At 39.0% G+C, this 27,935-nt stretch overlaps 1 protein-coding gene across 8 annotated transcripts in view; it reads left to right on the top strand.

Annotated features, from left to right (window-relative positions):
* The window catches only part of LOC126470878 (inositol hexakisphosphate and diphosphoinositol-pentakisphosphate kinase), a 591,274-nt gene that overhangs the window by 321,962 nt on the left and 241,377 nt on the right, over nucleotides 1–27,935 (top strand). For 7 of the 8 annotated variants that reach the window (XM_050098898.1, XM_050098892.1, XM_050098896.1 and 4 more), the window contains 2 exons: nucleotides 4,410–4,495; nucleotides 15,118–15,255. In XM_050098898.1, the coding sequence (XP_049954855.1) occupies nucleotides 4,410–4,495; nucleotides 15,118–15,255 (224 nt within the window). The remainder of the gene's footprint in view (nucleotides 1–4,409; nucleotides 4,496–15,117; nucleotides 15,256–27,935) is intronic. The other variant, XM_050098893.1, reaches the window with a different exon arrangement.

The raw sequence follows: 27,935 nt of genomic DNA, 5'->3' as shown, positions 1-27,935 counted from the left end.
GTCTCCCGGCTGCATTCTTGTAAGTTATTTGAATGTCCTGTGCATAGGATTATGTCATTTCCTCAAGACAGTCCCTGTTTTTTAATTGCTCTTCCCCTAAGCGGATTTGCTGTTGATTATCACCTAATATTTCCTTCACTTTTGTATGGAATTTGTCCCAGCTATTGAACTTTTCTTCATGGTGCATGAATCACTGCTGAACTGTGCCATCCAAGTAGAAGTACACATTTGCCAAAAATATCATGTCAACCTACATATTGTATTTGGGTACTCAGTTGAATCCTTTCAGCCCTTTAATTGGATCCTGACCAGCAACTCTGGCAAACACTGATGGATGCGTGATGTACTGTTGAGTTTTTGCTGTTTTGGAATCCATTAGCTAACTGAATATATGGACATTTGGAATGATGTACTGCTTGTATTCCAGTCCAAGTTCATTTTGTATAACATAATTTGAGCCTTGGTGTTTTAGATGTTTTGACGTACCTACTGTTCGCACCGAATAATGTCACATGATAATCACACCAGAGTCCAGATCCGAAAATGGGATTGTCAATAAACTGCAACACTTAGCATTGAAACCATGTTATTACAAATGCAGTCATATAACAAGTACAGGACTGAAATACTGGACAGAGAGAGCAGCTATTTTTACAAACCTCAAATGTTCCAGAACAAAAATGAAGAATGCTCAATGCTCCTATCATAGCACAAAAAAGGTGAATACGTATTGGGCAGAGTTAGGCATATAAAAGAAGGGAACTAGTTTTTCTACTTATCTGGCAGCTTTGACATTTGAATCAAAACATCTTGACATATTAAAGCTCTTTTCCTTGTTAGTATTCGTACCAATGTCATGTAACATAATGAATTGTGTCAAGTAAAGTAACATGGTTCGTGATGTCATGTTGTACAACATAATGCACGCCATAATGTCATCCAGCATGGCACTTATCATGTCATGTAGTATGACACAGCATGTCATTAAAGTTTAGGATGCATGTATCCCTACTCTGGGATGGTTCCTATTGTTATAGATACACTCCCACTCTCGAGAAGTACATAAATTTGTGGCTTTTTGTTCTTACACCCCTCACCATGTGTATAACAGGAGGTAGGTCTAACAGAGCTCAGTGCACTGAGCAAGTAGGGCTAACTCGAAAAAAAAGCATGAATATGTCAAGATGATGTGATTGAAATGCCTTTGAAAGTGCCAGATAACTTGAAAAGCTAGTTCCTGTCTTTTACATCCCTAACTCCACCCAGGATCTATTCATCTTTTGTTGTGCTACATTAAGAGCACTTTATGTTCTGGTTCCCAACTTTTACTCCATCATAATTCTGACAGTAGACCGCCTTAGCTTGGCAATCGATGTAGGCTTTTGTTGACTCGAGTGACAAGTGATCTGGTATAGGTTATCTTGAATCTTGAAAACCATGTTGCTTACATTGTGGCAACAGATAAAGCTTCACAGAACAATAGGACAACCATTATTTGTCCATGCAAAAATCAAGCAATGGAAAATCCAGGATGGAATGTAACAATATTAGAGAAGGAATGTTGCTACTCACCATATAGCGGAGATGCTGAGTCACGATAGGCACAACAAAAAGATTCACACAATTATAGCTTTCGGCCATTAAGGCCTTTGTCAGCAACGCACGCGCGCGCACACACACACACACACACACACACACACACACACACACACACACACACACACACACACAATGCAAATGCAACTTGCACACACATCTATCGTCTCAGATAACTAAGTGTGGTTGCAGTTATCTGCAGACGTGTGTGCAAGTTGCATTTGTGTGTGTGTGTGTGTGTGTGTGTGTGTGTGTGTGTGTGTGCGTGTGTGTGCTTGTGTGTGCGTGCGTGCGTGTTTGTGTGTCTGTTGCTGACAAAGGCCTTAATGGCTGAAAGCTATAATTGTGTGAATCTTTTTGTTGTGCCTATTGTGACTCAGCATCTCCGCTATGTGGTGAGTAGCAACTTTCCTTCTCTAATATTATTATTTGTCTATGTTGTTACAAAATTTGAACTGATTCACACAAGTCTGAAAGAAAGAACTGGCACACATAAAAAACTCACAAAAACATGGTTTTTGCTTATAAAATTTGAATGTGGCTAGATTGTTGAAAGCGAGTTTTCAGTTTTATCATAAGAATGCTTTTTTTATTTGTCTGACTTACTTTAAACTGTTTCTGCACATTCAATTCATGTAAGAATCAATTTTACATGCTGCATTTAACTTGACTTTAAACCATAATATCTTGACAATGGATGAAGATTACTGGATTAAAAAAAATTGCGTTTTAGCCTTATCCATTTACCTTTTGCAAAGTTTGAGCCAATTCATACAAGTTTAAATTATAGAAGTGGCATGCTTCAAAAATTTCCATGAAAAACCACTGTATCTTGACAAAAATCATTGGATAAAAAATTTTTGTTTTGACTTTATCCATTTATCTGTCTTCATGCAAAGTTTGAACCAATTCGTGCAAGTTTAAAGTATAGAAATAGAATATGCTTCAGAAACCTCTCAGAAAAGCATGTTTTTTGGACATAAAATCCAAGTGAAGCAAAATTTTTCAGATGTTTAAAATTTGTCTTAGACATGGTCTCATACATCGGTGGATTGGATTAGCACTGTCAGTCTTGCTCGTGTCTGGTATTACTCGAGGGTGACTGTTTTTGCATGTAAAACTTGAACAGTGCATATGCAAATGCTACCATTAGCTGAGCATTAATTTCAGCCCAATGAAATATTTTGTAGAAGGAATTAGTCAATTCGAACAGTTTGCCTGGGTGCCAGCTCCTGTTCGCCATTCAAGCCTTGTTTAATATACTGTTACTAAAATACAGTATGGCAGATGTTCAAATGGCCACTGGTTCTGGCTGAACCAAAAATTTTTTACTTCTTGTTCCTTGCCCATATAGGAATGAAGCACCAAGGCTATCTTCCCCCGGTCTCGCCCCCGCCCCCCCCCCCCTCCCCAAACCACAATTCTGTTTGTAGCCTTTTCATACATATTTGTTATTTGTTGCAGCACTTCTGTGCTTTAACGATATGCAAACATAAGGTATTTGAGAACCTATCAGAAATGATTATTACTAAATAACAGATTATTCATAGGGGTTGGGTTTGAACCAGTGGCGGATACATATGGGGGGGGGGGGGGTACCCCCTCACCCCCCTCCCCTTTGTGGAGCCGCCCATATTGCCACCTGCATCACCCCCACACACTATTTGTTCATTTCTTTTGTCAGTCGACTCGACTGAATCGAGTTATCGAGTAGTTCTACTCTCCTATGTTTTTTGAAGAAAAATCACTCTTTGTGATTAAAAAGAGACTAATAGGAGAGATTCTTCAATACAAGCAAATGAGCATAAACACACTTAATGACCGTGATTTTGTTATGCAAGTGTTGTGTGTTTGTCCTAGAGCTGACTCTCCTACTTTGCACACGCTGTACAAAATATTTGCTTGTCTACCTGCATCTATTGCTACAGTAGAAAGAAGTTTTTCATCATTGCAGGATGCAAATAATTGGCTGAGGTCGACAGTGGAGGAGGATCGAATTAATGGCTTAGCTCTGTTGAACACTCACCCTGACATTGATTGTCCTATTGACGATGTAATTAACCAATTTGAGGAACAATAGGTGCATAGAATTCTAAGGAAGAGAACCACAATTATAACTTTTTATATCATAAGATGGCATTGTCTTGTGTATGTGTACAATCAGTTTAAATAAAACTTCCTTAAACTTTGCATGTGTCTTGATTATTTTTATCACGGTAAAAGTAAAGGCAGCTCAAGATATCTTTAGCTCCCCCTCCATGAGTCTGCCACTGGTTTGAACTGGTGACTTTTAGCATGCCATCCAGTGATGCTTACCACAATGCCACACTGCATGCACCGCACTTCATACTGAATTGAGGCATGAGAAGCTAATCCCAATAAAGAAATGCCATAATACCCCTGAAGGGTGACTAATCCTGCTGACTGTGATTGAATTGGTTGAAAATAGATACAACACTAATACACACAGATTTAATGTGTATAGAATAGTGTAATTTTAGCAGCAATATGGATGGTCACATTGGGCACCGAAATAAAGTGGCTCTGGCTGTAATTGCTACCACTAGAGCAACTTCACAAAAAACTTTGAGAATAAGAAGAAATGTCATTGTGAAAATGTATATTGATTTTTCATTGACTTTATTTTACTGATCATGTAATTATATGATTTTTTTAGTTACTATATGTGCTAGAGACTACATTAATTGTTCCCAATTGTCACTGTGCAATGATTACCTTCTATAAATCGCTGTAGTAATTTATTCTTGTTATTGTAGTGGTTGTGTAGGTAATTAGTATGGTTTTCTCTTCAGGTATGGGCACTTCTCAGGGATTAATCGGAAAGTGCAGATGAAATACCAACCAAAAGGGAGACCACGAGGCTCAAGCTCTGATGATGGTAAATTTCTTTGTAATTGTAAGAAGTATTGAAAGTTTACAGTATGACAAGTGAAATTCAAGTGTTGTGTAGCTTGTACCATTTGCTCATCTGAGGATTTCTGATAGATTTTCAATGTCAATAAAATTCACCAACAGCCATATACTTGAAGTATTTTATTCTGAAAGCAACCTGTTTCGGCATTTCATTTTGCCATCTTCAGGCCCCATATGCTTCTATCCAAATAAATGAATGCGTCATATAGCGCCATAAATCATTGGATATCGTGAATTCCAATCGTTACACTATTGCTTCATACGAAGACATGACAGCACTTGAGCTAGCTTTTTATACTGTTTAATTATTTACTGATTTTTCATAAGGCCTATATACAGGGTGAGTAACGTAATATGTAACACAATTTCTGCAATGTAACACAATTTCTGCAATGTAACACAATTTCTGCAATAGATAGTATGCTGAGGAGCATGTAATATTTTGTATAGATAATTCTCTGAACTTTGTTGTCAACTAAGATATTGAAACAAGTACAGTTTTTTATGCAGAAAGGCAGGGCTATGCTACTAAGACTACCTCATGTCTTATATGATGTAGATATTGGGTCAATTGTGATATTTAGATATGAAATTACAGCATATGCTGGCTTCTGGTGCCGTCTTGTGCATCAGATGGGACTTAGGAAATCTATTTAAAATGTGTGTACATTTCCATGTTTTTGTGGAATTAACTACAATTTCACCAGACACTTTTCCATTTAGGTCGTCCCCCTTGCTGCTTACTTATAAAAGCTGAAACAAAAATGTCAGTTGCTCGTAAATTATAATGATAAACAACCCTTTTCATGACACAGTGAGGTACCTTTTGTGTTCAAACAATAGAAAATCCAGGATGGAATAATGACAGTATGATAGAAACGATGGGTTGCTACTCACCATATAGTGGAAATGTTGAGTTGCAGACAGGCACAACAGAAAGGCTGCTAGTACAAGTAAGCTTTCAACCAAACGGCCTTCTTCTGACACACACACACACACACACACACACACACACACACACACACACACACACACACACACAAAAGGGGAAAAAACTGCCTCTGGCCATCAAGCCCAGACTGCAAGCAACTGGGGAGGGGGGGGGGGGGAGAAGGAGCCTTCAGTGACAGGAAAGGTGGAATGGAAGACTGTCTAATGCTCAAGTGGGAACAAGGAAGGGGATAGGTGGGTGGCGGACAGTGGCTAATGAAGGTTGAGGTCAGGGGAGGTTATCAGAATGTAGAATATATTGCAACATATCCTACATTCCTGTAAACCCCCTGGCCTCAACCTTCATTAGCCACTGTCCCCCACCCACCTATTCCCTTCCATGTTCCCACTCCAACTCTACACAGCCTTCTAATCTATCAATGTACTGAGATACTTTTTACTTCTCTCCTTTCCCACTCCCTTCCTTCCCCCACTACTGTCTAACTTCCTGACTGCACCTAGCTGCCCTGCCCTCTCTGCACCTCATCCCTGTATGCTCCCACAAGCTGCACTTTGCTGTCCCCCACCCCTACCTTGCTAAGCTCCCCCCTCCCTGCCCCAGCCTCCGCCTTATCTCTCTCCCCCCCCCACTCAGATTGCTTCTACCATCATGCGCCATTGCTTCCAGTCTAGCCTTGGCAGCAAGAGACAGTGGTCGTGTGTGTGTGTTCTCCACTTCAGGAGGAGGCCTTTTGGTCAAAAACTTACTTGTTCTAGCAGTCTTTTTGTTGTGCCTGTTTGTGACTGAACATCTCCACCATATGGTGAGTAGCAATCTATCCTTATCATAATATTGCCATACTATTGTATTAACTTGAAGGAGGGGGCACTGACCTGTCTAATACTGGAGATGCCTGAATGCTTCTTAGATGTGAAAAATTTCTTATGGGGGGGGGGGGGGGGGGGAAATGTGTATGTAGATACTGCTAAAAATTTTAATTAGGCATAATACATATAAAATAAAAAAAACATTTTATTCAAATTGGCTGATGACATGTAACCCACAACATAATTACTTTATATAACAAAATTTAGTTTGATGCTTCACTTAAGTGTGTACTCTAACCACTTACTATTGAGTACAAGGCCAATTTCCAGTCACCGTTCAAAGACAGATATTCGGGAGGACGACGGTTCAATCCCGCGTCCGGCCATCCAGATTTAGGTTTTCCGTGATTTCCCTAAATCGCTCCAGGCAAATGCTGGGATGGTTCCTTTGAAAGGGCACGGCCGACTTCCTTCCCCGTCCTTCCCTAATCTGATGAGACCGATGACCTCGCTGTTTGGTCTCTTCCCCAAAACAATCCAATCAAAGACAGATGAAAGTACATTGAATGACATGCCATTGTATGCTGTGGTGATTTGACAACACGTATATTCTGGCATAGTTGGGACTTCATGATAGACTCCATCTTTCAGAGCTCCCCATAGTAAGAAATCCAGAGGTGTCAAAAAAGGGGACCTGGACAGCCATTATACTGCAGCATTCTGTTCTGTCCAACACTTGGAGAACTTTTTCATTCAGTATTCGTGTTTTAGAATGGGGAGAGCGAGCTGGGCATCCATCATGTTGGAACCACATACATAGTCGCTTATCCAGTGTACCTCTTCCAGAAGAACAAGTAGAATGTTCATAAGAAAATGTGCATACGTATTTCCTTTTGATGCCCCATTACAGAAGAAAGGAGATCAAACTGATATAAATAATCACAGAGGGATTTCATTTCTGCCATTTACTTACAAAATTCATTCAAAAATCATACTTAAAAAGCCTGAAGCACAAAGAGACCATTTTATTGGTGAATATCCAGCAGCTTTTAGGAAATGTAGATCCTGTGTGTAACATAGTCTCAATCAGAAGACGCTCTCTCAGATCCACAAGAGCAGACAAATGGTTATTTCATTTGTAGACTTCAAAGAAGCATTTCTACCAGCTGATGCAAGTACACTGTTTAATGTACTACAAGAGTTTAAAGTGGATAAAAACACAAGACAGTTGATTAAACAAACAGTAGCTGATACCATCTCACAAATTAAATTAAATTTGAAGGTGAAATGTCTGAAGTTCTTGATATGAAAACAGTGATGTGACAGGGATCCATAAAATTTTTAGCTTTAACAGACAATCTAGCAATATTCTTAAACAACAGATAAGAGGTGATTAATTCTCTTGAAAAAATCCATGAAATACAAGCTAAATGTTGACTGAAAATTTCTTATGAAAATCCCAGTACATGGATGGTTCTCCTTGATACATAGGTGGACAGCCCATGTGTTTACAACTAGGCAAAGGATCTCAAGTATCCAAATTTAAATACATCAGAGAAATCATACAGTGCTTTGGATTAAATTATGAAGTAAACAAAGAGAGAACCATTAAATTACAAAAAGCTTGTAGAATTACACAGAATAGGTACAATAAAAAAAATCTGTGTCTCATAATACAAAATTGAAACATTACATCACAGTAGTCAAACCTGAAGCATTATATGCATCAGAGATGTTAATCATTGGAGATGGATCTTTAACTAAAGACACAAAAAAAGAAGAAAGGAAAGTACTAAGGAAAATTTTTTGGTTTGGTTTGTATTGACAGATGAGAGAGAAGTATGAGTTATATCAAAAGTTGGAGAAAATCTGGCACTCGGAAAAAGAGGAAATTTTACAGCCATATTCTCAGAAAGAATGATGATACACTGACTAAAAGGATTGTCTCCTTCACCTTCTCAATGAGAGCTAAAAAACTGAATACTTGAAATTGAAATTTTTGCTGAACTGACCTAGACATTCTATGCAGCGAAATTGTGTTCCTTAATACGCCTTTGGAGGCTATAGCTGTTCAGTTAAGAGCATTTTGGGATATTGCCATCTGCAGTGTTTACTCCCTCCCGATGGTGAAGTGTCTCGGAATACATTGGGTGCACTGATTTCTCAGTCCCCCCACCTTTCCTGATCTTGGACGATTTCAACATTCATAACACTCTGTGGGGTGGAACCGCGATCACTGGCCACAGTAAACACCCTGAAAATTCACTGGCACACCTTGACCTTTGCGTCTTGTGTACTGGTACCCCCACACACTTCAGTATTGTGCATGGAACTTTCTCGGCCATTGGCCCTTCCATTTGCAGCCCTTGTCTTCTCCCATCCATCAACTGGAGGGTCCACATTGACCTGTGTAGTAGTGACTATTTCCCGATCTTCCTGTCCCTCCCTCAGCATTACTCCACTGGACGCCTCCCCAGATGGGCCCTCAACAGTGCTAACTGGTATGCTTTCTCCTCTGCTGTTGACATTGACTCCCTGCCTCTTGGAGATATCGATGAGACAGTGCAGAATACAAGTACAGCCATTCTTTCGGTAGCTGATTTAGTGATCTCCTGTTCTTCTGGCCCAAACTGATATAATAGAGTACCTTGGTGGTCTCATCAGAAATCACAGAGGCCATTAGAGATTGAAGGCGGGCTCTCCCAACACCATAAGCAGCACCCATCAATGGAGCAGCTCATTGCCTTTGTGCGGATCTGTGCCTGTGTCCACCACCTAAGACAGAAGCAAGACTGCTGGGAACGCTATGTTTCAACCATCAGACCTTTGCATGTTTGGGCTAAGATCAGACATCCCTACAGATACCAGACACCTTCAGGTGTACCTGCTATTACCTAGAATGGCACTGTCTACACTGGCCTAGACCCCATTGCCGAACATTTTGCTTTGCACCGTGCTCAAGCATCACCGTCTGAGAATTATCAACTTGCATTTTGTGTTCTAAAACAGCAGGTGGGGCGAAAGCAGTTACCTTTTTCTACATGCCACCTGGAGTCATGTAATGTTCCATTCAGTGAGTGGGAGTTTGCCAGTGTTCTAGTGCACTGCCCTGATACAGTGCCAGGGCCATACCACAACTAAATGTTCAAGCACCTACCGGTGGACTGTCAGTGTCATAGCCTTGCCATCTTTAACTGCATCTGGAGCGAGGATAAGTTCCCATTGCGATGGCAAGAAAGCATCATTGATCCAGTACTAAAACTGGGTAAGCACCCTTTAGAGATGAACAGTTATCGCCCAGTCAGTCTTGCTAATGCTCTCTGTAAGTTGCTTTGAATGCATGGTGAGCTGGTGGCTGTGTGATCTCCTTTAGTCTAGGGATCTTGTGGCTCCAGCCCAGAGTGGTTTTTGCCAAGGCCATTCCCCTACTGATGATCTGGTTTACCTGGAATCTGCCATTTTCTTCAACCTGCAAGGGGCTAATGACCCTACATGGCAACATCACATGCTTGCTACCTTACACAAGTGGGGTCTCTGGGGTCCACTCCCTTCCCACTGTAAACCACCCCCCCTCCCCCTCCCCCCCCCCCCCCCTCCCCCTGTAAGGCTCTGTACTGAGTACTGAGTGTCCCTCTCTTTCTAGCAGCAGATGTGGGGTCTCCAGTCTAACCCTCCTTGTATACTGACGACTTTTGCCTCCCCTATGGTTCCTCTAGTGTGGGCGTTGCTGAATGTCAACTGCTAGGCGCCATACGAAAAGTGCAGTCATGGTCCCTCATCATGGCTTTTGGTTTTCAGCCGGCAAGACTTGTATCATGCACCTCTGTTGCCATTGTACTGTTCATCCACAACCAGAAGCTTATCTTGACAACCAACTACTCAGTGTGGTGGAAACTTATTGCTTTTTAGAACTGGTGTTTGATTTTCAGTTGATATGAATTCTCCATCTTTGCCAGCTTATGTGAAAGTGCTCACTGCACTTTAATACATTTCGCTGCTTGAGTAACTCCACCTGGGATATAGATTGCACTACACTTCCGCAGCTTTACAAAGCTCTGATACGATCCTGTCTTGAATCTGGGAGTCTGGCATGTGGTTCGGCATTGCCCTCAGCACTGCAGATACTGGATCTACTCTACTGCGGGGATCAACTTGCGACATGAGCCTTTCAAACTAGCCCTGTGAAAAGCTTACTCATGCATGCTGGGGTCTCTCCATTGTACTTCAGGTACCAACAACAGCTTTTCAATTATGCTATCCTTGTTTGCAGCCCTCCGTCACCAATTTTTTTCCATCCTTGCCATCCTTGTCACATCCCAGGTTGAGAAGCAGACTATTCTGATGGCTCGATGGTTGCTGGTCATGTACACTTTGCTTATACTCATGCAGGACATACTGAACTTGACTCCTTGCTGGATGGCTGTAGTGTTTTAACTGCAGTGTTGGTAGCCATCTCTTGTGCTCTTGAGCATATCCGTTCTTGCACAGGCGGGCCCTTTCTCATCTGCAGCGACTCCTTGAGCAGTGTTACTCTCGTCATCCCTTGGTCATTGCTATTCAGAAATACCTGTATGCCCCTGAACAGTGTGGACACTCAATGATGTTCATTTGGACCCCGGACTATGTCGGGATCCCGGGGTATGAACTTGCTGATAGCCTGGCCAAACTGTCTACCAGTAAACCGTATCTTGAGATTGGTATTCCCAAAACAGACCTTCAGTTAGTATTACGCCATCAAGGTCTAGGTATCTGGAATGTGGTCTGATAGACTTGTACATCTTTCATCTCACTGTGCTGCTCTTGCCCTGTTCATTCTATTGGTCTTTCCAAGGCAGTCCCTGAGTGGTGGAACTCTGTTAAGGGAGGGGGAAAGGGGAGGTGATACTACGCTATGCTATGTATGTTCCCTCATTGCACTCTGCTTGTAGGGATTTCTTGCTGCTCCCTAGATGGGACACCTTGCCTGCCTGTCTTCCTCTATCTCACTTTCTTCTTTTTGTCCCTTATCTCACCTTCATTGACCTTTTGTAGACCTTAGAATTTTCTTCTCCTGTGTTTTGTGCGGTAGGCTGTCTCTGTTCTAGACTCGTGTAGATCTGTTTGTTTGAGGAAAAAGGGACTGATGACCTTGTAGTTTGGTCCCTTTAATCATACAACTAACCAACTATGAACTGACCTCTTGATCATGTCCCATAAATGTTCAGTGGAATTCATGTCGGGCGATTTGAGTGGCCAAATCATTTGCTCGAATTGCCCAGAATGTTCTTCAAACTAATCATGAACAATTGTGGTCCAGTTGTCATCCATAAAAATTCCATCATTGTTTGGAAACATAAGGTTCATTAAAGGCTGAAAATAGTCTCCAAGAAGCTGAATATAACAATTTCAAGTCAGTGATCCAGGTGAACACAGTGTACACCATTATGGAGCCACCACCAGCTTACATAATGCCTTGTTGACAACCTGGATCCACAGCTTCATGGGGTCTGCACCACACTGGAACCTTACCATCAGCGTTTACCAACTGAAAGTGGGCCTCATCTCATCAGTCGACAACTTAGCAGTTGTCTAGGGTCCAACAATATGGTCACGAGCCCAGGAGAGGGTCCAACAATATGGTCACGAGCCCAGGAGAGGTGCTGGAGACTATGTCGTTCTGTTAGCCAAGGCACTTGGTTTAGTCATATGCTGCCGTAGTCCATTAATGCCAAATTTTTCCGCACTGTCCTAATGGATACATTCGTAGTACATCCCACATTGATTTCTGCAGTTATTTCACACAGTGTCACTTACCTGTTGGCACTGCCAACTGTATGCAAATGCTGGTGCTGTTGGTCATTAAGTGAATGCTGTCAGCCACTGTTTTGCCTGTTGTGAGGGGTAATGCCTGAAATTTGGTATTTGTGCCACACACAAGACAATGTGGATATAGGAATATTGAATTTCCTAACAATTTCCAAAATGGAATGTCCTGTGCATCTAGCCCCAACTATGGGACCACTCCCAAAGTCTGTTGATTCACGTTGTGTGCCCATAATCACATCAGAGTTCTTTTCACATGAATCACCTGAGTACAGATGACAGATATGCCAATTCATTGCCATTTTATACCTTGGCTGAGCAATATTACTGCTGTATTTGTGCATCTTGCTATCCTGTGACACTTGTCACCTCAGAGAGGTGATAATTACTGGACTCGATGAGAAGGAAACACTGATTTTTGGGGACTGCACCTGATGGGATTTGAAATTCTGAGTGCTTAATATGGAAGACATTGATTACTTCTAAAACAAAATACATGAGTTAATAAGAGCAAAAAGCTAAGTGCATTGCATGTGGTAGAAGTGGGAAGATAATGGCCAGAAATAGACAGGCCAGAAAATGAAAGCTGTAGAAAACTAATGGAGTGAAGAAAGGAATATTTTCTGTGCAGAAATGTTGAGACCGAAGAAATGGACGTAAATTAAGGCCATATAGTTGGGAGAATTGAGGACATGTTGTATTACTGGTTCACACCTACAGAGTTCTGACAAACTAGTGTCTGGGGGAAGAATCCAGATGGCATGTGTGGTGAAACAGGCACCAAGATCACAACTGTCAGGTTGTTGTGCATGCTCTGCAACAAGATATTGTGTGTTGGTAGTATACACCCTCTGCTTGTGCCCACTCATCTTAACTGATAACTTGGTTGTAGTCATGCCGATGTAAAAGACCGAACAGTGTTTTCCGTAACAACTGGTATACGATGTGTCGTTTCAAAGATTGTTATCCCTTTGATGATATATATTTTGCCAGTTATAGGGCTGGTGTAGGTGGTGGTAGAAGGGTGCATAGGGCAAGTCGTGCAGTGGGGATGGCAACAAGAACAGGAGCCATAGGGTAGGGAGATGTATTCAGAAGGAGCATAAGGTCTGATAAAGATATTGCAAAGATTGGGACGTTGATGAAGAGCTATTACAGGAATGGTGGGCAAAATCTCAGACAGAATGGACCTCATTTCATGGCATGATTTTAGGAAGTCATGGCCTTGCTGAAGTAGCAGATTAATAAATTCAAGAGACAAGTGGTGTACTCTTAAGCTGTTTTTTGGAGGGATCAGCAGTACTCATAGTGAGGCTGATCTGTTAAAAATCCTGGAATCTCTAAATATATTCTCCCAATTAAATTTCACATGTTCCTATGCTGAATCCCATGCTGCTTTCCTTGATGTTTATCTCATTCTCACCAAAGGCCAGCTACACACTTCTGCCCAAAATAAACCAACTAACAAACAGCAACAATTATATTTTGTCGGCTGCCATCCTTTCCGTATCAAACATTCCCTGCCATACGGCCTTGGCATTCAAGGCAAATGCAATGCATTTATTCAGATGCAGACTCTTTGCAGCAGTACACCACCATCCTCACCTCAGTCTTCACTGGCTGTAATTGTCCCACCAGCCTAGTTCAAAAGCAGATTTCCTGGGCCATCACATCCAATCCTACTACTGCTGATCCCTCAAAAAAAAAAAAAAAGAAAAAAAACAGCTTATGAGTACACCACTTGTCACTTGAATGTATTAATCAGCTACTTTGACAAGGCCATGACTTCCTAAAATCACGCCCTGAAATCAGGTCTGTCACATCCGAGATATTTTGCCGACCACACGTAGAATAGCTTTTTGCAACATCCCAATCTCTTCAATATCCTTACCAGACCTTATGCCCCTTCTGCACCCATCTCCCCACCCTATGGCTCCTACTCCTGCAACCATCCCCACTGCAAGACTTGCCCCATGCACCCTCCTACCACCACCTATACCAGCTGTGTAACTGGCAAAGTATATACTATCAAAGGGGAGCAACCTGTGAAACGACACATTATCTACAATCTTTTATGTAAACACTGTTTTGGCTTTTACATCAGCATGACTACCACTAAGCTACAGTTAAGATGAATGGGCATAGGCAGACGGTATGTACTAGCAACACACAATATCCTATTACAGAGCATGCATGCATTACAACCTGACAGTAATGACTTCAGTGCCTGTTTCACCATGTGTGCCATCTGTGTTCTTCCCCCAGATACCAGTTTCTCACAACCATGCTTGTGGGAACTGGTGCTACAACATGGTCTTGGTTCTCGCCACCCATCTGGCCTTAATTTATGTTGTTTTCTCCTGTCTCAGCATTTCTTCACAGAGATTATTGCTTTCTTCACTCTGTTAGTTTTCTACATCTTTCATTTTCTCACCAGTGTATACCTATGATCGGGAATTACATACCAGATTACTATGTAGAATGAATGGAAATTACGAATTTTCACTATTATTTAAATGGCAGTTGGACTACATCATTGTTTCCATGCCCAACAAAAGTGTTGCAATAAAATACATGTTCAGCCTTATGCTGTCTGCTGGCAAGTAGCTGGTTTTATAGTTCGGAGAATGGTAGCTGCACTTGCAAAAACCTGCATGCAGACATGCTGAGTTTATTACACCAAGGAATCAGCTGTGAGCGAATTGTGTCACTATATTGGAGCATACATTGTCACAATTAGTTTTTAGATATGAACTGAAACTACTCAACATATTCTAATGCACTCCTTACATAAATACCACCCAGAACTAACTACAACTTTTCAATGTGATGAAATGCAAATACATATCAAATTTCATTGCAGTTGAGATTAAAGTCAGTATTATTAGGGTGGTAACACTTGTTGAAGACAGTGCAATCCCTTGATTTCCAAGTTATGGCTTGGCATGTTATTGTGGATAGATATTACTTTTCATTTTGTTTGTTGCTGCTGTTGAGTGAGTTTCATTTTGGGTTCTTTTTCCACAGATGTGCCCAAAGAGCCATCCCTTGTCCTAATTCTAAAATGGGGTGGTGAATTGACACCGGCTGGTAGAATACAAGCCGAAGAGCTGGGAAGGATCTTCCGCTGCATGTATCCAGGAGGACAAGGTAGACATCTGAGTGGTTCGTATCTCCAGATACCCTCATGAATGGTAGCAGTTGTTATTAACTACAAAGTCTAACCATGGAGGGTGGTGTATGATTAGGCGCTTTATTTTTATTGTTGTTAGATAGTAATTTTCTTTCAGTTTATGTTCATAACCATATTTTTCATTTTCTTTATTTTGAATATTTTCTAAATTACTAATCATTTGTTGTAATGAAATTTTATTAAAAAATAGCTTTATGCTATAGATAGTGAGAACTATTCTGACATGTTTGGTGCTACTAAAATATGTTTAATGTGGCCACAAAAGTGAACTATTCAAGCTGGCTGTTATTGCCACTTGATTTTGACTAAAGCTGTTATGGTAATAAGAACACAAACTGTGATCACAAGTATTCACAAAACAGCACTTTAGTGTTCTTAATTGCCGGCCGGAGTGGCCGTGCGGTTCTAGGCGCTGCAGTCTGGAGCTGAGCGACTGCTACGGTCGCAGGTTCGAATCCTGCCTAGGGCATGGATGTGTGTGATGTCCTTAGGTTACCGTATTTACTCGAATCTAAGCCACACTCGAATCTAAGCTGCACCTGAAAAATGAGGCTCGAAATAAAGGAAAAAAAAAATTCCCGAATTTAAGCCGCACCTGAAATTTGAGACTCAAAATTCAAAGGGAGAGAAAAGTTTTAGGCCACACCTCCAAATCAAAACAAAATTGGTCCATTGTAATATGAGACACAATTTAGGTCGAATGAATGACGATACAGCTACAGTAGTTTGGTTCGAGCCGCAAGCTTAGCAGCTAAACTTTATCAGGTAGCCATTGCTATGCGTCAGGCGCTCCGTCCGTATTTATACGGGTACCCTTCGTTTTTCACGTGCTTCGTCTGGTTTGAATTGATTGCTTATTTTTCTTTGATGTGATAAGTGCCGTTCTTTTTATTATAGGTGTTTAAGTCACTCTATCTGAAAATGCATTACTGTACTGTGTCATGCATTGTTTATCGCATTCTGATGATGAGTGTTTACAACTTGTCGCCGCTCGCTGCATGGTTTGCTTTTGTGCACGCTACCACCGCTTACAATAAAAAAAAAAAAAGGGAGGAATTGTCTCAGTTGTGAAACAATGGCAAGAGACTGCTATTTGTTGTTATTTACACTGCTGCTTTCTTTGATAATGATCAGCAAGAACCAAATAATAAACTGCGTATGGTAGAAGACGTTCTGAATGAGAGTTCAACAAAAATTTGTCTCCGTTTGAAAATCTTTGCAGACGCCTCTTTAGTACATTACTTTCTGCACAGAAATTAGAGTCATCTTAGATGTAAAAATCTAGTCAATTGCCATGCTTAATTTCTGACTGTATCACTATTAGGCATAAGAATAATATGAATATAAACATGACATGATATGTGTATACTCCCGCGTTTGCTGGTGTCACACTCTAGTTTCGTAGTTTACTAGGCAGGCAGGATTTAAATGAGATAGCAGCAAACACGAAAGAATACATTGCAAAATGTTTATATTCGTATTATTCTTACACTGAAGAGAATACTGCATGAGAGTCACAATTCATAAAAGTTCCCATTAGCAACCATCTCTTCTTACAGGTAGGAAAAAATTCACAACGTAGAATTGGCCATATTGACAAACATCGCAAACAGTCCTGCCAGTCGGATTTTCGTAGTACATTGAGTAGCTGCTACATTCGAAGATGAACAATACGGAATTTGTATTTACTTCATTGGATAATGTATGAAAATGCAGTGACCAAAGTTCGGGGCGGAGAAAAAAAGCTCGTCTTCCACCTTTTTTTTTTTAATTTATTTACTGACGCAGAGGTTTTGGCGCCAGTATTTATCTTTGTGCCTGCATAGCATGCCTGTGTAGCGTTACATATATTCGACGGCAGAAGTTAGTTGTGGCGGCACCTACCAACATATTTCAGAACTTCCGCTTACTTTGCACTTGATTCTAAGCCGCAGGCGGTTTTTTGGATTACAAAAACTGGAAACAAGTGCAGCTTAGATTCGAGTAAATACAGTAGTTAGGTTTAATTAGTTATAAGTTCTAGGCGACTGATGACCTCAGAAGTTAAGGCGCGTAGTGTTCAGAGCTATTTTTTGTTCTTAATTTCTCAAGTTGCTTTATATTATTTGGTGGGATTCTGTATTTTTTGTTAGAATTTTGCTTTGAGCTAATAGATTAGATTTGATTTGGATGTGTGGAGCATTGAAAGATAGGACTCTAGCAGATATCACTAAAGCTATGCATGTCCTATGTTTGGCATATAATAAGGCTGGAGAATATAGTTATTTTAACAGTGTCTACAAGACATGAATGTTGACTCATTTTACTGATATTCAGAAGTTATACCCATGAAGAATTGTTACTAAATCATGACAGCTAGATCAATAATTCAAGTTACTGTTGTGCCGCCCATATCAGGAAGACATTTGGTGCTCCAGTTGAAATTCATTTGATACTAAAATAGAAATTTACCACATCATTTCCTTTTTATGACTATTGAAGTGGTCTCAAAATCATGTCATCTGTTGTCGTGGACCTGAAAACTACACTGCAACAAAATTTTCTTCTCTTACTTACAAAGTGTGCACACTTTGTTCTTATTCTGTGTGACTGTAAATTAGGGTATTTTGTTTTTAGCTTGTTTGCCTTTAGAAACACTAATATCGATAGGATGATGATATTAAGGGGGAAAAAAGGCTGCATGTACGGTATTTATCCAAGCATAAAACAGACCTGAAGTTAAGATGACCCGCCCAATTTTTTAGAGGCTCTGTGAGAAAAAATACTTATTTTTTAGTGTATGCTGACTAATCAAAATTATAAACTTTCATGCATGTATGAGATCTGCCTGAAAAGTTAACAATACATCTGTTCTAGACTTACACCATTTATTCACTGTCAACATTTTGATAATACAAGGAGAAATAAATTAAACAAAAATAAATCATTTACATTAATTTTTGTTGTCACTGTCTTTTTGTTTACTGTCATCTGTGGTGTCACTATTTTTGGTCATCATCATTTTAATAGGACAGTTGTGAAACTAATATCTTCGTTGTCACAAATATTTGGCTACTTTCTCAGAATATGTTGTGATTTCTGAGGTTGTGGTTATAGTGGGACCTGAGAACAAAGACATGTTTAAATACATAGGAGATGTCTCATCTGTACTGATGTGAGAATGTTACAATTTCTCTTGCTTCCAAACAAATTGTCTGCCCACTTCTCCCTCTTTGATTGTGCAGAACCAGCAGCTGACACACCCCCTATCGTTCCCTTCATACCTCACGGTGAGCATAGAAAACATTTCTAAACAAAATTCATAAGTACGCCACTTGCCCCAGTCTAGAATATTGTTGCCTGCTTGCCACTGACCTCCCCACACTCATTATAGTTCTCAGCCAAGACAGTGTCATTACTCACCCTCCAACCCTTCTGTGCTGCTGTGCTTGAGCAATAGTGAAACACGGATGGAAATATCTTCTAGTATGCATGTCATATGCAACAACAGCAACTAAAACATAAGTAAAAGATTGCAATCATGATTCAGTCCATTTCTCGCACTTTTGGTCATCCTGCGATCTAGGGACATCTGTTGGTACCATTTTCACAACAATCGTGCCACTGTAATTTATTCTTATGATGATAATTGTAGTCAGTTTACTGTGATTTATTTAGTTTTTTAGACATTTAATTACAGATAATTTTCTTTCTTGTTTCTTCTGAATTTCACCAGCTTGTTCTAAAGCCGGGTAACAAGCTGGTGATGATGTTTTTCCTCTGGTATTCTAATATGTCAACAGCAACCTAATTTCTCATTTGCAACTCACTTGGGAAATCATTAAATGTCTCATAACCAAATGAAATATTGACTTGGGTTCAGAATCAAATAATGATTTTTAAAGGAAAATATTTTCGCCTTTGGATGTTACCTTTACTTAAAAAGCGGCATACGTGTATGTATACAGTATCCATACATTTATGAGAACTTTTATTGCAAACCTGTTCAAATACAACAATTTTTTTTAAGTTTATAGAATTTAATCCTATTTCCTCCTGTGTTCCACAAAACTGTCAATTTTTAAACAGAACATTAGGTAGTTGTAGCAGCTAGTTCATAGTTTCTCGCTTATCACTTGCACTAAAGCCATGAGCCAATTGTCACACGACTGGTTGAGTGAGGTCGATACCACATCGAGTGCTTCAGCATCTCGGGAAATCTTGAGCTATTCGAACGAATTCACTACTATGCTGTACTCTTTGTTTGGAGTTCTTCAAAATAAATTTGTGTGAAACCTTAGTAGCCAAAGCATCATTTGTAAATGTAAGATGACATCTATATTAATCTGTTAGCAATGTAAGAACATTGACCTCAGCAGCAATAGTTTAATCTGTGAATGTAAGATGACCCCAAGTTTTTGAATGACAAATTTGGGAAAGAAAACCTCGTCTTATAATTTGGTAAATGTGGTATATAGCAAACTCAAAAAATTACATTTTCAGAAATTCATACAAATGAAATGGTTCAGCTTATTCACTTTAAACCTTATCCTGTCAAGAGATTATTTTTGCAGATCACAGGAACTCGATATCTGCTCCTCGAGTCATACGACAAACATCAAGAAGGTATACAGACTCTTCCAAAAACTTGTACAATATGTTGATGGTGACAGACTCTACTGCAGCAGCAATTCACATGTTTAACTGTGGCAGGTATTGTGAGGGATAGGACAAATACTTCGTCTTTCACATAACCCCAGAAAAAAAGTCACAAGAGGTTACATCTTGCGATCATGGTAGACATCTACACCATACATCGTCATCAGGACCTGCATAGCCAAGCCATCATCCACAGCCGAGTGAAAGAGTGAAGGGGGCGCCATCTTGTTGCAAGATGGAGTTTTGGAAGTCTTCTTGCAATTTAGGCAGAAGCTGCAAAAAAAAAAAAAAAAAAAAAAAAAAGCATATCAAAGTAGCAATTGTCTGTGACAGTTTTCTCCTTAAAAAAGGAGGGGTTGTAAATCTTATCCACTGACATTGCACAGAATATTTTGACCTCTTTCATTTTCAGTGGAGAAACGGGGGTCTTGTGTTCCCAAAAAATGAACATTTCACCAGTTAACTTTACCATCAGCGTGAGATGTTGCTTTTTCACTGAAAATAGACCTTTTTTAGTTATTGTTGCCATTGTCCATTCTTGCCAACATCTTGGTTCAGAAGTCAGATCATCCAGGCTAATCTACTGGAATGAATGCATAGACTATCTGCAATCTGTACAGTTTTAAGCCCAGACATTCATGCAGAATTTTGGAAGAGATTGCTTGCACGATCTGAACCATGTGACTTGCATCACATTTTCATTTGTGTGGCCTTTGCAGGAATGCTGGTCAGATGCGATAAACATTTTTCTCTCACACAGGAGGTGAAATGTGACTTTAGCCTTCACAAATGCAACCTTTTCCTGCAAACAGTTTATTGTTGTTGTGGTCTTCATTCCTGAGACTGGTTTGATGCAGCTCTCCATGCTACTCTATCCTGTGCAAGCTTTTTCATCTCCCAGTACCTACTGCAACCTACATCCTTCTGAATCTGCTTAGTGTATTCATCTCTTGGTCTCCCTCTACGATTTTTACCCTCCACGCTGCCCTCCAATACTAAATTGGTGATCCCTTGATGCCTCAGAACATGTCCTACCAACCGATCCCTTCTTCTGGTCAAGTTGTGCCACAAACTTCTGTTCTCCCCAATCCTATTCAATACTTCCTCATTAGTTATGTGATCTACCCATCTAATCTTCAGCATTCTTCTGTAGCACCACATTTCGAAAGCTTCTATTCTCTTCTTGTCCAGACTATTTATCGTCCATGTTTCACTTCCATACATGGCTACACTCCATACAAATACTTTCAGAAATGACTTCCTGACACTTAAATCAGTACTGGATGTTAACAAATTTCTCTTCTTCAGAAACGCTTTCCTTGCCATTGCCAGCCTACATTTTATATCCCCTCTACTTCGACCATCATCAGTTATTTTGCTCCCCAAATAGCAAAACTCCTTTACTACTTTAAGTGCCTCATTGTACCACGTATAATTGGAGATCTGGGCGATTCCTGATGAAAGTGTGTGCAAAATGCTTGTTAAATAGCAGTTACAGACTACCTTTTTGTTAAATGAATAGCACACTAGCTCTTCTGTTGTCATGTAGTTGAAATTTTCTACAGTAGCACTGTCTGATGGGTGCAGCCTGCAACAAAAGAATTGTGCCTATATGTAGGGAAAAAACACAAGTAATAAAAAGTAAAATATTCCAGAGAGACTATATTAAAATGTTAATGCTTGAAGTGAATAAGTTGTGCTGTTTAATTTGTATGAATTTCTGAAAATGTAAAGTTCTTTTCTGCTCATCCTGTATATGTATATTTTCTTAGCAGGCCACATTCAAGATTACAGTTGTTTGTAGCTGATGATATGCCTTTAGTATCACATGGTTTTATTTGATGATATACCTGTATTATTGCATAGACATGTGGCAAGATGAATAGTTAGGTGACTTGATTAGTTCTGTATATGGTTTGACAACTAAAATCCATTTTCCATCTAGCCAGTTATGTCCGACATTAAATTTTCCTTCTGCCAGTTAAACTCAAACAATGATTGTTAGCTTCCAACAATAAAATCAATAATTTATGTTATTGTTGGGGGTTGCTGTAGTATTATTCATTTCTTTCTTCTTTTTAAACATGTATGAGAGCTTGGTGCTTTTCATTTCTTGTCATTAAAAACTAGTTCAAAATAATTACATTAAGAAACATGTAATGAAGATAAAGGCTTATGTTTCAGGAATACTCATCTTATAAAATATTGTTACAGATTTGTGTAATTGATATATTAAGAGCACTAGAATGGTGATTACAAAGTCTTTGACATAGGGCATGTAAAGTTGTTTCATTCAGATTGTAGTGGCTTGACAGTTACCATTTGAGTCGAGATGCAATGTTCGGCCTCTTAATAAAACCTCGTCCTAATCACATATCTGTCTGGTTATACATAAAAAAGGAACATATCTATTGAAATGTTGTACTGCAAACTGCTTGTTCAAATCATTTGACATTTGATGTTAAAGCAGCGCCAAGTATGCCTATCAGAAGTACTAGAAGGGACACAATAATGTTGAAACACACTAACAAATTTTGTTGCATTCACTGCTTCATGGAAGGGCAGTCAGAGTAACAATAGTACCAGCTGTAGTTGTTGTAATACTAATTGCAGATGTGCTTCAGTAACACAGGCATAAAATGGGGGGGGGGGTTATGCCTTGAAGCTGAACATTTTGAATCTAATCTCGATGTAGAGATGAAATGCTTGATTATGCAATCATTGTAAAGGAATCAGTTGCAAAGAACTAAGTAGATTTGTCGCACCAGGCTACCAGTTAGTACTACAAACATGGGTTAAGCATTATGCCTTAATTAACGGAAAGAAAAATCAGTCATGTGTCCATGTGATTGATGAAGTCTTAAATATGGTTAGATGTAATATAGAAGTATGTGACATACACTTTTGAGTGCATTTATGCGAGAGTCAGTAAGGAATGAATGTAGGTTTATTAGGGTTTAATGTTCCATTGAGGATGAGGTCACTAAACACAGAGTGCATTCTTAGATCAGGTTAGGCCCTGGGAAGAAAATTGGTAACATCCTTTTCAAAGGAACTGTCCTACCAATTGCCTTAATCAGGAAAACACAGAAAACCTAAATGTTAAATGTGAGTGGCCAGATGTAACTTCAGCGTCCATTCTTCCTCAATATCCAGTAGCACTGCGAGTCAGTATGGGTCATAAAAGGCAGTCTCATTTCATTAGTGTCAGTTTTAGGTTAATTCTTGGACATATTAACATGATTTAATGTGCAATTCACTATTTTAGACTTTTATTGACACTGATTCATTGGCTGAAATAGAAAGCTCTGCAGTTCGATTCATTTATCTCTCATTTATCAGATACTGACAGTGTTTGTTACTGTGAAAAATTCTGAGTTGCTCCATGGATTGGAATCTGTGTTAAACTGTAGAGACCCCTATAACTAGCTGGGTAACTCAGTTGAAAGGTTGGAGGAACGTTTTTTTTTTTTCAAATGAAGTTTCATGGCAGAGATTGTTGAGAAAAAATTAGCACATGATTCAGGTGCCTCCATTTGTATAGTGTTATGTGTAGATTTAATTCTGCTTGTTTCTATTGTTGGCAAGAGCAAAAGATAGAACTGCAAATAGGGAAAAGTGCCACTTCAATAATCCTGTGGTATGAGTAAGCTTTGTTATGCATGTAGGAGTAAAATAGTAACATTCTAGACCTGCATAAAATGTCTCCTGATTTGAAGCAGAGCAAATAATTGCATAGCAAAAAATTCTCTGGAATGTAGAAACCAGTCACGGAAATATAATTTATTTATCTTGTTGCAAACTGATTTCGATTGATATCTGTCATCATTGGTGCATTTTTCTAACCGTTACATGCCATAAGTAGAAGTACTGTCCTTGGCAGATTTTTATGTGCCGGTGCCAGCACATAGCATACACCTCACAAATGTTGAATAGAACCAGCTTAACATCCCCATCCGACTGGTGGTTCACTATCAAAAGTGTCACGCGCCCTCACTTCATCAGACACTGCGGAGAGGTTTGGTATTTTAACCACAACATTTGCAAAAAGTCTGGTGATGAGGAATATTACTCCACCACCTCTCCTCTGCTTGCCAGCTAAATACTGGCAGTGAAAATTTTCTCCACTACCAGGATTCAAACCAACTTACCCCCAGGTCAAGCACCACCATACAAGCATGCATTAGCGAACTCGGCCATGGAAGTGGGTTCGAGAATGTGGTTATATTTACATTTTAACTTCTTTTACCGACAACTGGTACCACATTGCCTTTTGTGCCCCAAGGTAAGTCATGTATATGTAAAAAGTTTTGCCCAAACATTTTGCAAGTAGTGATATGCATGAAAATTAGGGGTGGCATAATAAATTATAGTCACTTAGAAAGCCCAACAAAGAGTAGTAGATGGCAGCAGAAGACTGAATGTTTTCTACAGTTTCATTGATATTTCAAATGCTGATTAAACAAATTGCATGAACCCCAAGTATAGAACTCTGAAACAGAGACAATGAGAAACAGAAAAATAGTACCTACATATCAGCAACATCAGTGTGACTTCATTGGAGCCCCTAAGTACTATTTGTAAAGTAGTTATTTTCTTCCTCACTCTTTCATATTTATGGATATTAGAACCAACTGGAGTAATATATTTTGCAATTTTTGGGCTAAAAATACAATATGAGGCACTTTGATTTTAATATTAGCTGTATTTGGGGAGAAAACTGGAACTAAGATCAATATTGAAAGAAAAAGGTGTATTATTTTCAAGTCAATGAAAACCCTTTTTAACCCTCAATCAGGCGCACCTATATATAAAGTGTGCCAACCACAAATAGTGCTGTCTTGTACCATTCCATTGCTGTTTTACAATTATGCGCCAGTACCTATTCCTTCATTATTGCTTCAGCTAACACAATGATAAGTTGTTGTCATATGACCAACTGAGCAGCACTAATATAAAATAAACAGTAAGCTAGGTGAGAAAAAATTTATGATCCATGCAAGGAACTGCCCCAGATTTCGAGCTATCGGCACAATGCCACAGTGAGGAAGTTACTTATGACATAATTATAAATCAAATAAATGGTTGGCTGGAATCTGATGTAACTGCACTGTTTAATACTTCAGGTGGGTCATTACTGTGAGGTGGTAATATTTGTATGCAGTAACAGAGTAATATACTGAAAGTTTATTTTATTATTATTTAAATAAACAGTGATTGAGCTCAATATATTATCAGTTTATTTTATCTTTGTATATTTAAACTAAGATTAAACTTTGATTTTGCTCGGACATCTTTATGGTAACATACAGATAGCTAGTCCTTACATGTGTAAAAAGTACACTGCACGCCCGCTCATGTTACAAAAATCGGCACGCCCACTTGAGGGTTAATATACAATATTGAACACTTGGTAATACTTGAATGTTGATACATGAATTCAAGGGATATTGTGGCTCAGTCGTAATTGGGCAGGATGGTTACTACTATGGCAACATGTGATCGTAGTACTGTATGCAATAACAGGTAGTCACACAGCTGACTGTGCTTTTGTGCTAAGGAATATGGTATTAGTATCCATCTTCCAATAGATAACAGAGTTAAACCTGTCAAGGACAGGAACACCATTTAATATTCTTGATGTGAGATTCCATGGGGAACCATGTGCTCAGTGACTGTAATATTAGTATTTTAAACAAAAGAATTGGAAGCAGGGATGGTAAGAGGTTTGAAATCATTTATTACAGCAAACTGATTACAGTCACTTTGTGAACATCTTCAGTATTAAAAAAGTGTAAGACATAAAATCGGACATGAAGCCCATATTATTAAAACATAAGCATAAGTCACATAGTGCAGATTACAATTATGATGTCTAGTACATTCCAGATATTAAGGTCTTACTTGTGTAAGAAAAGCACATATTACAACTTCAACATGGTTCAATGCAGAAGAACATGGTAGCTAACAAACAAATTGTGAACTGAGCTTGCACCTTACAATCATATGCAGCAAAACTCAGTACATGACTTAGTCATCACTGTGCCCTCTTTATTCAAATAACACAAGGATATAGTTTATTAAAAAAGGGGACGAAGATTTTATACAAAGAAACAGTAAAAATGAATTAAAAATTAGGAACACCATCTTTGTAACATGAGAAATAAGGAATATTAATAATGTAAAAATACAGCAAGAAGAGAAATTGCACCTTTTGATGTACCATTCATAGAATCATCAACAGGCATTAACAAAGTTAATGACTTCAGTTCAGTTAATAAATGAAGAAATCCAACAATTAATAAGTTTGCGCAGCACCATTTCACATTAATATCCATTTCTGTTTTTGCTTCACCTGTAAATGGGACAATCTTGCCTGGTCGGCGGTGTGGGTCTCCCGCATCGTTCCCTACGCTCCTCGGAGTATGGGACCTCATCATCATCATCATCATCATCATCATCATCATCCATTTTTGTTTTTGCTTCACCTGTAAATGGCAACTTCCAAACCAGTGAGTGACTTCAGCATGTTTCATAGAAAAAAATATCAGAAATGTCCATAATTATACATAAGACACTCATTGTATAGTTTGATCTTGTGAGACATGTAGAACAAGATACAAATAAATATTATTAGAGGAGAAGCTTAACAGATTGATTATAACATGTATACTAATATTGTGAGTAATCATGTGGTACTATGTAAGGGCTCACTTTAAGTTGTTAATCATCCTATTGATTGACTGGTGGATGTGTCATTTTTCTCAAAGGAGTCAGATAGCATTCGAAGTATTCCCAAAAATACTAACCAGTAACATATATCAATTTAATTTTCTTCACAAATCGGATGTATATAAGTTACAACGTTCTGAGTGCAATACTTTTTATATGGAACAGACAGGGAGGAGGCTGGAAGTGAGATTTTGTGAGTATGTGGCATTAGATAGGAGAGCTATAGCTGACAAGTCCAGTTTTGCAGCACACTCGGTTAATGCGGGTCATACTCCTCCAGATCTTACCTTGCAACTTAAATTGTTGCATAGAGGAGAAAAGGGCAGATATCTCGATCTCCTGGAGGAGACTGGGATGTTCTGTAATCAAAAATCTCCCAGTTACATCTTGCTTAATAAGCAGACAGCAACGAAGAGCCCCCATTTTTGGGAATAGTTTGAATTATATATGACTGCATTGACAAAAATGAGACATCCACCAATCAGTCAAAAGGACAATTAACATCTTGAATCAAGCCCTTTTATAGTGCCACACGATTACTCATGATATGAGTACGTGTGTTATAATCACACTCAATCTGTTAAGCTTCCCTTCTAGTAATTTTTGTTTGTATCTTGTTGTACGTGTTTAATAACATCAAACTATGTGATGGAATTGTTATGTATAATTATGGATATTTGTAGTATTCTTTCTATGAAGCATCCTGCAGTCACCTGCTGCACATGTTTGGTTTGAAAGTTGTAATTTGCAGAGGAAGCAAAAACAAATATGAATATTAATGTAAAATGGTAGTGTGCAAAATTAATATTTGTTGAATTTCTTCAATGGTTGACTGAACTACACTAATGTAAACTTTGTTAATGCCTGTTGATGGTTTTTTGATTAATATGTCTGAGTGCAATTTCCCTTATTGATGTATTTTTACATTATTAATATTCCTTATTTCTCATGTTGCAAAGATGGTGTTCTTAATTTTTAATTCGTTTTCACTGTTCCTTGGTTCCCTTTTTTAATAAACTATATCTCATGTAATGTGTTATTTGAATGAAGAGGGCACTGTGATGTCCACATCACGTACCAAGCTTTGCTGCATGTGATCCTTAGGTGCAAGCTCAGTTCACAATTTGTTTGTTAGCTACAATGTTCTTCCACATTGAACCATGTTGAAGTTGTAATATGTGCTTTTATTACATGAGTCTTCAAGACTTTAATATTTGGTATGTACTATACATCATAATTGTAATCTACTCGAGGTGACATATGCCTGTATTTTATAATATGA

This window comes from Schistocerca serialis, chromosome 3 (assembly GCF_023864345.2).
Source record: "Schistocerca serialis cubense isolate TAMUIC-IGC-003099 chromosome 3, iqSchSeri2.2, whole genome shotgun sequence".
Classification (NCBI taxonomy): Eukaryota; Metazoa; Arthropoda; class Insecta; order Orthoptera; family Acrididae; genus Schistocerca; species Schistocerca serialis.
Note: the sequence above shows the minus strand (reverse complement) of the source record. Positions and strands in the feature narration are given on the sequence as shown.